Here is a 16,699-nt window from a genome sequence, read left to right as displayed (position 1 = left end):
TTCATTGAGCATATTATTACCCTTGTATATATTATATACGTCAAATTGTTTTTTTCAAATCTTTTATGGCTACTCTATGATTTAAATTCTTTTCTTACTTTGCATTGTATTTATTTCGGTGATCAGCAAGCTGTTTGATATGTTTATCACAGTCAACACAAGGGGGGACTTGAAAAGTTTAGTTTTTTTAAACTGATTTAAAGGTTGCTGATTTTGTGACTGACTTGGGTCAACAGCGTGGTTTAGAGCCAGGGGGTAGAGAAAGTGGTGTTATAGACGATTAATTATCATTTAGAGAGTTTTGGGCGTTTACCCCCCCCCCCTCTCGGCGATTACCATCCCCCGTATAATTCCCCCATCCACCCGGGGAAAATATCCCAGCGTAAAATACCCCCCCCTGTGGAAAATACCCCCGTGAAAAATAAGGCTTTCCAAATTTGAGAATTGTATTTGAGTTTTGTTTTTTTCTTTCCGTAGGAGGAAGGAATGTCGGTACTTCTGTATTATGCAGCACTCACTCAAGTTTACGGTGTGTAAAACTCAAGAACAAACCGGTTTCTTCGTTAGTTTTTTTTTCAGCATAGAGCCAGACAAGACAGATACAAGTGACAGAATATATGGGAAATATACAATTTGGGCTATATATATACAAATTAGGGGGGTAAAATGTTCGGACACTTTGAAGTCAGGAAAAAATTCTTTCTTCATTATACACAGAATAATTGTACCTAACACCTTTTGTATGCAGACCCTCTATACTTTACCCCCCCCCCCAATGTTCGAATCTATATCCCAAATTTGTTGCTAAATTAACGAAGAAACTAATAGAAAAACCGGTTTGTTATTGAGTTTTACACAGCGAAAACGTGAGCGAGTGGGGCATAATACACAAGTATCAAAATTCCTTCCCCCTACCGAAATTGAAAAGCAAAACTAAAATAAAATTTCCAAATTTAGAAAGCCTTATTTTCCACGGGGGGTATTTTGCGCGGGGAGAATTTTCCTCGGGGGTTGTTTTCCGCAGGGGGAGGGGGTATTTTCTGGGCGTTTTTTTCCGGAGAGGGTATTTTCCGGGGGGGGGTAAATACCGGCCATCCATTCAGAGAACGGGGGAATTGGCAGTTTAAACATAACCAGTCACCAGAGCCTTATCCACGATTTTTTTCGGTGGGTGTTTTACACAAGATTTTTTTTTTTTGGGGGGGGGTTACAAAAAAGAATAAAAAATGTGTTTATATGCATTTTTGTTATGTTTTTATGAGTCAGAAAAACACTTCAGAAGCATGGGGTTCAAACTCCTAATCCCCCTCCCTGGTTACAGCCTTGTCACTCACCACATTGTTTCTTCTCCTCAATAGACATGCCTTTGCGCTTTGGATGAGACCACTGTTGACACCAACTGCACTCCATCGTTCCACTAGCAGCACGAAACATACACTTTGGGCATGTTGATTTCATGGGCCTTGACATAATAGTGAAACAAATAATCCATATTATAAAGATCGGAACTGGTCAATGACTGAATGGGATTGTAATAACTTTCGAACAGGTTTCAAAATTTACCCAGCATAGATGTTACTGGTCGAATTCAGAAAAGAAGTAGCCTTAGCTTTAATGGCAGTAGTAGTAGTAGAAATAGTCATACTAGTTGCAGTAGCAGTTGTATGAGTAGAAACAGTAGCATTAAGATGCAAATATTTCCTTTTGGTTAGTTCACCCCCCACAACAACCCCTGTTAGTTTTAACCTCACACACCAAACTGTTTTTAGGGTATTGCGCTTACGTTCTTTTGACAAAAAACCTGTTGTAATTCAGTTCACCTCCTCCCACAAGAAAAAATGTTCCTTGAAAATTTCACCTTCACACCCGGTAGGCATAGTTGTAATAGTAGTTACAGCAGTAGTGTTGGTATTACTTGTCGCAATATTAATTGTAATAGAATTAGTCATAGTAGCAGCAGTAAAATTAACGCTTTGCCTTTTGGCAAGTTGAATATCCCTCTCATCAGTTCCTGGAAGATTCAACCTAATAGAATTAACCATTGCTATAATATTGCTGGTATATCCTTTTCATAACCTGTTTGTTCAAATGTGTCTTGAAATTTTCGTTTCAGTGCTCTTAGCCTTACAAGTAGTTTCGATAGAAGTAGTAGTTGAAGTAGTAGTAGTAGTAGTAGTAGTAGTAGTAGTGTAATTGCAATAGAAGTATTAGTTGAAATGTAGCGGTGATAGTAGTACTAGTAGTAGCGGGCACATATTGCCTTTTGGTCAGATGATCTTCTCTTTAAGTATTCTCTGAGAGTTCCAACTTACTACCCAAATCGAATTCTAAAATGCGCTCTTTTGACAATATATATCTACGTAGCGTCTTTTCACTCAGTTCGAATTTCCCTTCAATATTGTAAATGGAGTAGTGTGATAGTAGTTTTGGTAGCTGTAGTAGTAGTGGTAATTACAGCAGTCGTGGCAGCATGCAAATATCGTCTTTTTAATCATCTCCCTTAATATTTCCTGAAAGTTCCAAATTAATATGCTCATTCATTCCTGAGTTACGCCCTTTTGACGATCCGTATACACATAACATGCTTTGATTTAGTTCAGCACTCTACTCAACACTCTCTGAAAGGCCCAGCTAAATACCCCTTTGTCTTTTGTGAAAGCAGAGTTCAAAATAGATACTTTTCTCAATAACATAAACTATATGTAAATAATGAATGAATTGCCCTGAGGACTGTGGAGAGGTTGACATCCCCAAAGACATAATTAATCTGGATCTTTCAACAATGCTGAACAAATTAGTTCTCTTAAAATTTGATCGGATGTGTTTTGGGGAATTATAGGCTTCGGAGGACGGTTGCCCTCCATTCACTTTTAACTCTTAAAAAGGGCACTAGTACTTCCGATTTCCAATATAGTAGGCCACATCCGATCCGACGTTTATGGTACCACCAGTTTCATAAACACATCATATGCCCCGGAGCATAACTTACAAACCTGGGCTCTTGGGGGATGTGTCCACACTCAAGACTTTGCTACATGCTCTTCGGGCCATTGTGAACAAAACGGCTATGGCACAATTTCAATCGGATGCGTTTAGGGAAAAGAGAATGTCAGGAAGGCGGGCGGGGCTAGTTGCCCTCCATCACTTTTAACTCTTAAAACGGAACTAGAACTATACATTTCCAATCAAATTATCCTCCTTTAAAGTTTACACTTTAAAATTTAAACTTTAGCCCCGGGGCATAACAAACAACCCTTGCCCCCAGACTCTGGGGTGTTGTGTCAACCCCAAAAGCGTAATAATGCGATCTTAGGACTGTTTTTCAACAAATGGCTATCTCAAAATTTCTATCAGATGTATTTTGGGAAAATATGACATTTGTGGGGCTCTTTAACAAACACTCTACTCGGTGACTTTAAAAACATTACGTAATACATTATACACAATACACCCACAATAAACAATCAAATATATAAGTGCTTGGCTTTTACTAAAATTGTCAGCAATGACCTGCTGCAGACGACAGTAGTATAGCTTAAACAAGCTTTCGGGTGGGTGAAGGTAAATGTCGTATACACTCAGATTTTTTTTATTCGGATTGACCACTAATGCTCCAGTACAGATCCCCCTTTACTCCCCCCACCCAACACTGGATTCTAAATCTTATAATTAAACCAAGCTCTATTCTAACAGCCCTGAGTATCGCGCTACTCATTTGCATGTAATTTTGAATGAATTCCAACTCTGTTAAATTTAATTTGTTGTACTAAACCTTTAATATATATGATTTATTGAAATATTATTTATGATATTATTTATGATTTTTTGTTAAATTGATTTGTTTGTGGGTTTGCGGATTTATGTTAACAAATAGCATTGATATCAGAGGGCCACATAGAGCCGAAGCAAAATCATAGGCAGCGCAAAAGCGCTGTCTAAGTAAAGATACAGGATAAATCAATGTGTTACCGCAGGTTTTTCAAGATTATATTGTGATATATTCCCCACATTTATGTAGCGATTTTATGTAGCGATTTTATTTTTTTTTTTTTTATGTAGCGATCGTATTTCAAATTTCAAAAAGTCCTAAAAGTAAGGTTAGAATTTGACTAATCTGTTGGGCATTGTTTGACAATGAATATCCAGAAAACCCGAACAATTCATGGCATCCTTGCGGCAGAAATCTTAAATTAATTAAAATTGTCTGGGATGACAATGGGAAGGGAAAATTGACTCCTAGAGTTCGAAATTACTTTCCTCTTTGCATCTTTGTTTAAAAAAAATAAAGTCTATACAACTACGCAGAAATTTCCTTGTGTAAATCAGGCTATGGGTGGCATACATTTCCGGATCCTGGAGCGGATCCATCTCTACCAAATTCCATGATCAAACGACAAACGATTTGACCTATCAAGTTATAGTAACAATATTATTATAAAAAGCACTAAGTCTTATTTTCTTTCTCAATGATCTTTTTTTCATTCACGAAATTCTACTCTCTAAATATCTACCTCCTTATTCTTTAATGATTCCATTTCTGTCCTATTTGCAGATGTAGAGGGTGTATTCATTTCCACTTTTGAAAGTTTTTTTTTAACAAGAGAATCTAGTCTTGAAACGAAATATTTTAAGAAGTGAAAGTAACTTAAGTTCCAGGGAAAAAATTAACCTGAGCAAATGTGATGATACAGGAAACAGGAAATGTGATGAAACATTTTTCAATTTTGCCATTAACTAGGTTCACAGTTTACTTGATGGTAAGGTTTTAAAGGCAGTATATTTGGAAAAATGTTAATGTGGAACCTATTATGAAGTGTAATGGACCCTTATTTTTCTCGGTTTCCTTAACTCAAAAACGAACGTGGATTAGTTAAAAAAAAAATTATCTGCTCGAAGTAAAGAGCAAATTTGACACTTAAAACGAGCATTAGTTTTAAAGCAACTTAATAAATCATAGTTTTTTTTCCAGATTATTGGGGATGGCAAGTGCAACCCTACCCCCCCCACCCTAAATGACACCACTGCTAAGTTTACTAACAAAAACTGTTGACTAAAATTGTTAGAGAAGTTCTTTAACAAAATGAATCATTGTGGGAGGATTTAAAGTGAAATATTCAAAAACCAGATAATGGAGCTAATCAGGGCGGCTAGTTTCCTTGCTGATTATCAAACAGTTCGTGGTAACGAACTGTAGTAAGGAGCGACCCGGCTCAATAGTAAACGAAACTCTAAAAAAACGGAATTTCGATGCTAAAAGATATATGAAAAGAATAGGATTTTTATGCTGATTTTAGATATATAAGTTTCATCAAATTTAGTCTTTGTCATCAAAAGTTACGAGCCTGAGAATATTTGCCTTATTTTGGAAAATAGGGGAAAACACCCCCTAAAAGTCATAGGATCTTAACGAAAATCACACCATCGCATTCAACGTATCAGAGAACCCGATAGAAAAAATTTCAAGGTCCAATCTACAAAAATGTGGGATTTCGTATTTTTTGCCAGAAGACAAATCACGGGTGCGTGTTTATTTGTTTGTTTGTTTTTTGTTTGTTTTTTTTTTCCCAGGGGTCATCGTATCGACCAAGTGGTCCTAGAGTGTTGCAAGAGGACTCATTCTAACGAAAATGAAAAGTTCTAGTGCCCTTTTTAAGTGACCAAAAAAATTGGAGGGCACCTAGGCCTCCTCACACGCTCATTTTTTTTCCCAAAGTCAACGGATCAAAATTTTGAGATAGCCTTTTTGTTCCGCATAGTCGAAAACCCTAATAACTATGTCTTTGGGGATGACTTACCCCCTCACAGTCCCTGGGAGAGGGGCTGCAAGTTACAAACTTTGACCAATGTTTACATACAGTAATGGTTATTGGGAAGTGTACTGATGTTTTCAGGGAGATTTTTTTGGTTTGGGTGTGGGGTTCAGGGGAGGAGACTATATCGGAGGATCTTTCCTTGGAGGAATATTTCATGGCGGAAGAGAAATTCAATGAAAAGGGCGCAGGATTTTCTAGCATTACTATTAAAAAAAAAAAAAAACAATGAAAATATAAACACGAAAAAGTTTTTTCAATTGAAAGTAAGGAGAAGCATTAAAACTTAAAACGAACAGAGATTATTACGCATATGAGGGGTTCTAAAAATACTTTAGCATAAAGAGCGAGGTATTTAGGAGGAGATAAATACTTCGCTCTTTATGCTAAATTATTTTTAGTAATTTCAAGTATTTATTCTACGGCCTTTCTGATTCAGGGGTCATTCTTAAAGAATTGGGACAAAACTTAAGATTTAGTGTGAAGAGCGAGGTATTAACGAGGGGACAAACCCCCTCATATATATAATCAAAAATATAAGAATTTAAAAGTTTGTTACATAAGTTAATTCTTAAGTTACGTATATTTTTTACTAATAAAAACGTTCGTTAAAAATTAAAAGTTCTAGTTGCCTTTTTAAGTAACCGAAAAATTGGAGGGCAACTAGGCCTCCTTCCCCACCCTTTATTTCTCAAAATCGTCTGATCAAAACTAAGAGAAAGCCATTTAGCCAAAAAAAGAATTAATATGCAAATTTAATTTTAATAATTTATGTATGGAGAGTCAAAATCAGGCATGCATTAATTCAAAAACTTTCAGAAATTAAATAAAAAAACAAGTTTTTTGAAATGAAAGTAAGGAGCGACATTAAAATTTAAAACAGAAATTACTCCCTATATGAAAGGGGCTTTTCCTCCTCGACACCCCGCTCCTTGCGCTAAAGTTTGATTCTTTCTCGCAACTCTACTTTTTAAAACAATAAAAAAAACTTTAGCGTAAAGAGCGGGGTGTCGAGGAGGAAAAGCCCCTTTCATATACGGAGTAATATCATTACAGGATTCAGTACTGCTAATATCTCTTGGGTCACAATTAGTGATAGAGGATAGAATTAAGAAGACATGCGTAGAACATTTTGAGAATGTGGCAAATCATGATAGAGTTACAGGAAGAGATATAGACATTAATCGAAAAATTTGCAACACTTTGGATGGGAAGGAAGATTTATTTTGTGACATTGAATTAGTGACTGTACTAAAAGATAAAAAGATGATAAGGTCCCAGGCGTTGAAAATTTGGAGAAATGAGTTTCTTAAATATGGTTGTTGTGAGCTTAGAAATAAGCTGCTGAAGATTATGAATGTTATTTTTGAAAAAAGGGCAAGTACTTGGTGAATTAAGGAAAACTATAATTAATCTCTAAGCAAGAAAGATGATAGGAGTGAGTGTGGTAATCATAGAGGCATTAGCCTGGTTTCTGTAGGCAGCAAGTTGCTTAGAATGACTATACTTTTTAGAATCGGAGATGCTAAAGATAAAGTTTTAAGAGAAGAACAGTGTGGTTTTAGGAAGGGTTGGGGATGTCTCGACCAAATTTTTACTCTTATATTAAAAACTAGAAAGTACCTAAATAGTCAAACACTTATAGCACTCAGTTATAGATTATTAAATAAATAAACAAGTCTTTTTCAACTGAAAATGAGGAGAAGCATTAAAACTAAAAACCAAAAAAGACTATTCCGTATATAGAAGAGGTCTTCCCCCCTCAGCACCTTGCTCTTTACGCTAAACTTTTTTTATTACTTTAAAAAGTAGAGTTGTGACAAAGAGTTGAACTTTAACATAAAGTGTGAGTTGTTGAGGAGGGGGCAGCCTCTTTCACATATGGCCTAAGTCATGTCTGTTTTAAATTTTGGTTTTGCTCCTTGATTCAAGTTGAAAAACCTTATTTTTTGTTTAATAATATACAGGATACACAACAAATAAATATAGAATATTTGAACTTTTTTCCTCTATTTTAAGTCAGTAATTAAATAAAAAAAAACTAGTTTTTTTAACTGAAAGTAAGGAGCGACATTAAAACTTAAAACGAACAGAAATTACTCCGTATATGAAATGGGTTGTCCCTTCCGCAGTCCCTCGCTCTTTACGCTAAAGTTTGACTCTTTGCCACAATTCTACTTTTTAAAACAATTAAAAACTTTAGCGTAAAGAGCGTGGGACTGCGGAGGGGACAACCCATTTCATATACGGAGTAATTTCTGTTCGTTTTAAGTTTTAATGTCGCTCCTTACTTTCAGTTAAAAAAACTAGTTTTTTTTTATTTAATTTCTGAACGTTTTTGAATTAATGCATGTTTGATTTTGGCTCTCCACACATAAATTATTGAAATGATATTAGTATATTAATTTTTTTTTTTTTGGCTAAATGGCTTTCTCTTAGTTTTGATCAAACGATTTTGAGAAATAAGGGGTGGGGAAGGAGGCCTAGCTGCCCTCCAATTTTTCGGTTACTTAAAAAGGCTACTAGAACTTTTAATATTCAACGAACGTTTTTATTAGTAAAAAATATACGTAACTTAAGAATTAACTTACGTAACAAACTTTTATATTCTTATATTTTTATTATGTGTACGAGGGGGTTTGTACCCTCGTTAATACCTCGCTCTTTACACTAAATCGTAAGTTTTGTCCCAATTCTTTAAGAATGACCCCTGAATCAAAAAGGCCGTAGAATAAATAGTTGAAATCACTAAAAATATCTTAGCATAAAGAGCGAGGTATTTATCTCCTCCTAAATACCTCGCTCTTTATGCTAAAGTATTTTTAGAACCCCTCATATGCGTAATAATCTCTGTTCGTTTTAAATTTCAATGCTATTCCTTACTTTCATTTGAAAAAACGTTTTCATGTTTATTTTTTCATTGTTTTTTATAGTAATGCTAGAAAATTCTGCGCCCTTTTCATTGAATTTTTCTTCCCCCATGACATATTCCTCAAAGGAAAGATCCTCCCACAAAACCCTCTCCCATCAACCCCACCCCCCAAACCAAAAAATCCCCATGAAAACGTCTGTACACTTCCCAATAACCATTACTATATGTAAACATTGGTCAAAGTTTGTAACTTGCAGCCCCTCCCTCAGGGATTGTGGGGGAGTAAGTCATTGACTTTTGAAAAAAAATGAGCATGGGAGGGGGCCTATTTGCCCTCCAATTTTTTTGGTCACTTAAAAAGGACACTAGAACTTTTCATTTCCGTTAGAATGAGCCCTCTCGCGACATTCTAGGACCACTTGGTCGATAAGATGACCCCTGGGAAAAAAAAACAACAAATAAACACGCACCCGTGATTTGTCTTCTGGCAAGAAATACAAAACTCCACATTTTTTAGATAGGAGCTTGAAATTTTTGCTATAGAGTTCTCTGATATACCGAATGCGATAGTGTGATTTTCGTTAAGATTCTATGACTTTTAGGGGATGTTTCCCCCTTTTTTCCAAAACAGGACAAATTTTCTCAAGCTCGTAACTTTTGATGACAAAGACTAAATTAATTGAAACTTATATATTTAGAATCAGCGTAAAAATTCGATTCTTTTGATGTATCTTTTAGCATCAAAATTCCGTTTTTTAGAATTTCGTTTACTATTGAGCCGGGTCGCCCCTTACTACAGTTCCTTACCACGAACTGTTTGAAAAGAAAATAATTCGGTATTTCGGGGCTTCTGACATTATTACTCCTTTGTGGAAGTTAGGCTCAAAATTGAAAAAGGATTATATTTTTTCTCAGGGCCCCTTCCACCTCTTAGTTCGTTTATTTTCCCGTTAGTTTTCACCTGTTTTCGCTTTATAGTTGTGTTATCTCTTAGCAGTTCTTTCGTTAGTTGAGTTATGGTTGTGGTATATATGTTTTATCGCTCGTATAGTTGTGTTATTTTCAAATTATACTCCATAATAGAGAGGCTCCGAACACCCAGCATTGTATGTTAAGCTCTTAATTTGACGTTTTTTTCTAACGTGACCACATTCGTCCTGCGCCCTTTTCATTGAATTTTTTCCCCCATGGCATATTTCTCCAAGGAAAGATCCTCCCACATAGCCCCCTCCCTCAACCCTACCCCCAAAACCAAAAAAAATCCCCCTGAAAACGTCTGTACACTTCCCAATAACCATTATTATATGTAAACACTGGTTGAAGTTTGTAACTTGCAACCCCTCCCCCAGGGACTGTGGGGGAGTAAGTCATCCCCAAAAACATAGTTATTATGATTTTTGACTATGCTAAACAAAATGGCTATCTCAAAATTTTGATCCGTTGACTTTGGGAAACAAATGAGCGTGGGAGGGGGCCTAGATGCCCTCCAATTTTTTTGGTCACTTAAAAAGGGCACTAGAACTTTTCATTTCCGTTAGAATGAGCCCTCTTGCGACATTCTAGGACCACTTGGTCGATACGATGACCCCTGGGAAAAAAAAAACAAATAAACACGCACCCGTGATTTGTCTTCTGGCAAAAAATGCAAAATTCCATATTTTTGTAGATAGGAGCTTGAAACTTCTACAGTAGGGTTCTCTGATACGCTGAATCTGATGGTGTCATTTTCGTTAAGATCCTACGACTTTTAGGGGGTGTTTCCCCCTATTTTTCTAAATAAGGCAAATTTTCTCAGGCTCGTAACTTTTGATGGCTAAGACTAAACTTGATGAAACTTATATAATTAAAATCAGCATTAAAATGCGATTCTTTTGATGTAGCTATTGATATCAAAATTCAATTTTTTAGAGTTTTGGTTCCTATTGAGCCGGATCGCTCCTTACTACAGTTCGTTACCACGAACTGTTTGATTGGTTTTTTGTAGCTTGATAAAATGAGTTCGGGCTTTATTGAGCATTTTAACGTATCTTGATAATAAAATTACAAAAAACGAAAGTATTTACTTCATTAAATCTTGTCGGCTCTCAGTTGCAGCTTTTCATACTTCTTCACTATTTGCAATTAAATAAAAACTTTTAACCAAAATCATAGGTCGCGCGGTAATTTACTAACAGTGCTAAAACATTTTTCTTAGTTAGTGGTATTCTTACTTGCTTTGACTAAAGGTGAAAGAATCAAAGCAATAAAATACATTAAAATACAATAAAATCCCAGTAAAAACTGAACATAAAAACTGTAAAAGTAAGCAGGAACAGTAAAATAGCAAAATTTTTTTGCTTGAGTAGTTTCATTGAGAAAACACAGCAGCGAAAAAAAATTTAGTATTTCCACACATAGTATGCATGCAACAGAGAGAAGGTTCATATAACATAGGGTTAAAATAGTGTCTTAGTGTGTATTTTTACATTTGAGAAGGCTATTGGATAGGATTCAAAGGGTTTAAAATTGAATAGATGGCGTTAAATACCAGAATCATAAAATGAACAACCTTGATGCTTCTGACAACATTCTCTGCAGTTATAGTTTCATCGTAAACTAGGCCAGAAATACGTTTTATTCCACCTCGGTGAGCTAATCTTCTGATAGCTAGCTTTGGGATCCCTTGAATGTAGTCATGAAGTTTGCGATCTCGTTTTGCAACTTCTTTAAAGAATTTTTTTTGCCACCTTCACCCTGTCATTCCAGTTTTAAATGAGTATTTTTCTTTAATATGACGCACTCTTTGTCATCTTCAGGTTTGACAAAGGATTTCTAAAATGTCATAATGACAATAATCTTTAATATGATGCTCTGACCAGAATTTTGGCATAAAAGTTTTTATCATCCATAAGCCTATATTAAAAGATTAACTAGGACTCCTTTACGAAAAATACTGTGTCGCCTTTTTAAGCTCAGTTTTATGTAAACTAACGAAAAAAGAAAACGAAAACTTTTACAATATTTAAGACGAGGCCATAATTTAATTTGAACTTATGTCATATCTTTTTCTTTGATGGATAAAACGAGCAATCCATCCCAAATATTTTGTGAAATATTCAGGTTCAAAGTCACCCAATACCTGGTAGAGTAAAGCAGCCACAAAAAGAAAAACGATTGCATGAATCGCTATTTTTTCAGGCAAACATAAAGCAAAGTTGTAATTGTTCAAAGAATCAGGCAACACTCCTGCAGTGCCTATGGCATGAATATTGCTTTATATTTTCAAATGAGCGGAAATAGCAAATTTCCAAAATTAAAAGGCTTTATTTTTCACATTTCTGGTTGTAACGGGACAAGGATTGCTATTTACGAGTATGAAGTTAATATACAGTTATACAACTATGATATTTGGAAGAAACCATATTTTATTTGCCCATCCTTCTATCTACTATCTCTGTTGCATATCATGGTGAAAACCAGATTATCTTCTCTGCAGGGTTGTCATCACGCTCATTGCATTCTGACTAAGTTAATTAATGAAGCTACAAAAAAGGGATTTGAGCTACATCCGTGCGCCTTGGATCTCTCCAAGGTGTTGAACAGCGTTACTCTTTCTCAGGCCGTTCCTTAGTTTTTATTCTTGAGGCTACTATTTCAATAGCAATATGTTCTTAGCTATTGGTATTCAAATTCTTATTTTAAAGATTAAAACTGATAGAAAGGTCTCTGCAGTTTGAATTCCCAAAGGCTGTGCTTGAAAAGTCCGGCGAGGAGCTGTCCTTTCCCCTTCTTTTTAAAAAGTTTGTATTTTGTCTGAACTTGGAGAACGGGGTTCGGTTATCTGTCGGAGAGGATTCTAGATTACGGGACCCAGAGGTTGAACCCGGCTATAGCAACGCACTGCATGGTCGACAGGAACTTAGTAGTAAAGGACCTTAGTAGTAAAGAAGCGTCGTTTCCAATTACTTTACTTTATCCCTTTTCGTTACATTTTTAGTTCAGTGAATGTTTCTTATCTAGCTTATGCAAAGGACACACTTTTGATGAGCAGGAATAAAAGGGGTTCTCTATCTCTGTTTCGATTATTGCTTCCAAGTTTCAAAAGATAGGACTGTCTCTTAACCTGTACTTCGATTAACCTGATTCTTAATAACAAAAATATCCGGTTATTCTGATCAAGTTATATCCATCTTTCCAGTTTTTATTGAATCTACCTCTCCCTGAGCTCGTTTTAAAATAGAAAGAGGTCACTATTAAACTACCCAATGGTATCCACAAGCGCCTGTCTTCCCACAGTGCACTTACTTGTTTGATTTTTTTCTGTGTGAATTTTCCTTGTTTGCTGGGTTTGTTTCTTTTCTTTTTTGTTATTAAATAAAAAAAAACAAGCTTTTCCGATTCAAAGTAAGTAATAGCATCAAGGCTTGATGGAGCTCTTTACCTTTCTTTGAAAAACTTGTCGTGTGGAAAACATTTTTTAAATTAACTTCTGTTCGTTTTTATTGACATAGTCTTTTTCACGGAAAAAAAACTATAAATTTTCTCAGTTTTCTTCTATAAGAATCCATAGTATGGGTTGCTATTTGTATTTTGGAGAAACTTCTCAATAATTTTTAATCCTGCCACAAACAGTATGATCTAATTTAATTTTATATCCTCTGAAGTTCACCTGAAAAACAAAACTTAATATCATTCCCAAAAGATTCTATATGTGCTCATTGACAACCTAGATACAGTTACACTCTTCTTATTTACTTGAATTGTACGAGCAGAAGCAGTAATAGTAGTATCCCCAAAAGTTTCTATTTAAATCGTTTTCGATATGCTGCTGAGGTGTCTTAGTGGCAATCATAAACACAATGCCTTTTGATTTATTTTAAAGCAACATTTATTTTTAAAGTATAATAGGTCAATTGCAAAATTGTGGGGAGTTGACATGTCTAATATCTCTAAGGACATAGTTGGTGGACTGTTCTACTATGCTGAACAAAATGGATGTCTTAAAATTTCTACTGGATGTGTTTGAAAAATGAATGGACTTGAAAGAAGGGCTGCTTGCCCTCCAATGCCCTCCTTTATTTTTAAAGTATAATAGGTCAATTACAAAATTGTGGGGAGTTGACATGCCTAATATCTCTAAGGACATAGTTGGTGGACTGTTCTACTATGCTGAACAAACTGGATGTCTTAAAATTGCTACTGGATGTGTTTGAAAAATGAATGGACTTGAAAGAAGGGCTGCTTGCCCTCCAATCTCTTGTTACTCTTAAGAAGGGCACCAGACTCTCGCGCCGTAATTAGAGTGCAAGGGGGGGGGGACTTCCCCTTCATATATCTAGTAATTTTTTTTTAAACAAGTAAAAACAAAGCGAAAACATTTCAAATATATTTCATTTTCTGTAAAGTACAAATTATCTTCTGGTGTTGACAAGGCATGGGGGTTGTCAGCCGGACTCATGTTAACTTTTGCTCGTTTTGAGTTTGACTCCGTTATTTATTGTAAGATTTAAATAAAAAAAAATGTTTTACTTTTTAACTTTAATAAACTTAAAAATTCTTAAAATTTTGAGGAATATATATGAGTATATATATACCAAACTGACAATCCACGACCATTTTTTTTTAGCAAAAAGCATATTATGTTCTAGTCTTGAGAAGGTATGGGGTTTGTCAAAAACATAATTTCCAGACCTTTCAACCACACTGAACAAAATAGCTATCTCCAAATTTTGACTAGATATGTTTTGAGAATCGATAGTTTGGGGGGTGGGTTGCCCCCAACCCTTTTTTACTAATAAAAGGGCACTAGTCCTTTTAATTTCCAATCGAATGAGCTTTTTTCGAAGTTTCTACGACAACAAATGACCATCTCAAAATTTCTATTAGATGTATTAACAGACAATACGAGGCTCAAAATTTCTATCAGATGCATTTCTGGAAAATACGAGACAACTCTTGCCCTGTAGGCTATGGGGGGGGGGGTTGCCATCCTCTAAGACATAATTTCCAGACCTGTTAATTACAATAATAAAATGGTTATCTCAAAATTTTGTTTTGGATGTGTTTTGGGAAATGATGGGTGCGGGAGGGGGGTTAGTTGCCCTCCAATTACGTTCGCCTATTAAAAGAGGCACTGGTTCTTTCAACTTCCAATCGAATGAACTGTTTTCGAAATTTTTTTGACAACAAATGGCCATCTCAAATTTTCGATCAGATACATTTTCAGGTGTGTCCGTGTTTGAGGCGGATATACACCCTCTGAATACTTTGAATCTCCAAAAGGGCAATATAGCTTCTGATTACCTGTCCAATGAACCCCCTCTGAAGGTTATGCGATCACCCTTTCTATATAAACCTTATATGTCCCCATGGCATAACTACAACCCTTGTCCGGAGGGCTCTGGGGTGGGGGTGTCATTATTAAAGAAATAATTTCCGGATCTTTCAATTACTTTGAACAAAATAGTTATGTAAAATTTGGATTGGATAGGTTTGGGGAAATAGTGGGTGTGAGAGGGGGATTAGTTGCCCTCCAATCCCTTTCGCCTATTAAAAAGAGCCCCAGTCCTTTCAATATACAATCGAGCGAGCTCTTTTCGAAGTTTCCGCGACAACAAATAGCCATCTAAAAATTTCTATCGCATGTATTTCGGGTAAATACGAGGTGTGGTGTGGGGTATTCACCCTTTGACCACTCTGAATTCTAAAAAGGACACTAGTACATCTGATTTCCAATCAAATGAGCTCAATTTGGAGTTTTTGTCATCATCCTTTCTATATATACCTAATATGTCCCAGAGAATTACTTATTACCCTTGCCCTGAGGACTGTGGGGGGGGAGGGGTTGTCATCTTCAAAGACATAGTTTCCCAATTTCCAGAGCTTTCAATTATGTTGAACAAAATAGCTCAAAATTTTGATTGAATGTGTTTGAGGAAATGGTGGGCGTGTGGGGGGAAAATTAATTGCCTTTCAATCACCTTCGACTGAATATTAAAAAGGGCACTAGCCCTTTCAATTTTCAATTGAATGAGCTTTTTTCGAAATTTCTATGAGAACAAATGACCATCTCAAAATTTCTATCAGATCCATTTCGGGAAAATATGAGGTGTGTGTGGGGGGGTATCCACCTTCCAGTCACTCTGAATTCCAAAAACAGCACTAAAACTTCTGATTAGCAATCCAATGAGCCCCCTCAGGAGATTTTACGATCACTCTTTCTATATAGACCTTAAATACCTCAGGGCATAACTTACAACCCTTGCCCTGAGGGCTGGGGTTGTAAGTGCATCCTCAAAGACATAATTTCTGGATTTTTCAACCATGTTGAAGAAAATGGCTATCTCAAAGTTTTGATTGAATGTACTTGGGGAAATGGTGGGTGTGGGAGGGGGTTAGTTGCCCTCTGATCACTTTCAATTATTAAAAACGGCACTGGCCCTTTGAATTTCCAATCGAATGAGCTCTTTTCAAAGTTTCTACGACAACCCCTTCGATATCTTCAATACAAAGTGCCCTGTTCTAACCAAATAATACATTCTGCCCATATCGCTCTTTACTTAGGCAGCGCCTGTCATTCCATGGGCAGTTTTTCAAAAGAATCAAGGCGCTCTTCAGATCAATTGCCATCTATACGAAATAATTATTTCAAAATATTTAAAATTTTGGGACGTGACAACTCCCTAACATATTGACATTTTCAAGTTGACAATGGCTTCTGTTGTTTTTACTTATTAGATAATTTACGCTATCAGGACAAAATTCTTCTTCTGAAGTATTTAAATGTTAGTTTTTATAAATAAGTATTATTTTCAAACAAATCAGAATATGTAGACAGGGTTAGTAGCCTATAGGCCTGAAGCCTGGTGAAATCTTGGGACCTTTTTTAGAGTAGGCTATGACAATATTTGGGAGGGTATGATATTATTGTGCATTTGGGACTGCTAGTAAGGAAGCACTATAAAATCCTGAAAACAACTATCCCTAAGTAGGCAAATTATAGCCTATCAACTTTAAAAGTGCTTCATTTTACTTTACC

At 35.9% G+C, this 16,699-nt stretch overlaps 1 protein-coding gene across 2 annotated transcripts in view; it reads right to left on the bottom strand.

The window, feature by feature from the left end:
* LOC136036386 (sialin-like) overlaps positions 1–1,425 on the bottom strand; it is a 66,971-nt gene extending 65,546 nt beyond the window's left edge. For both annotated transcript variants that reach the window (XM_065718567.1, XM_065718569.1), the window contains exon 1: positions 1,335–1,425. In XM_065718567.1, coding sequence (XP_065574639.1) covers positions 1,335–1,410 — 76 coding nt within the window. In that variant the 5' untranslated portion in view covers positions 1,411–1,425. The remainder of the gene's footprint in view (positions 1–1,334) is intronic.
* Positions 1,426–16,699: the final 15,274 nt, after the last annotated feature.

Source organism: Artemia franciscana, chromosome 15 (assembly GCF_032884065.1).
Source record: "Artemia franciscana chromosome 15, ASM3288406v1, whole genome shotgun sequence".
Lineage (NCBI taxonomy): Eukaryota > Metazoa > Arthropoda > Branchiopoda > Anostraca > Artemiidae > Artemia > Artemia franciscana.
Note: the sequence above shows the minus strand (reverse complement) of the source record. Positions and strands in the feature narration are given on the sequence as shown.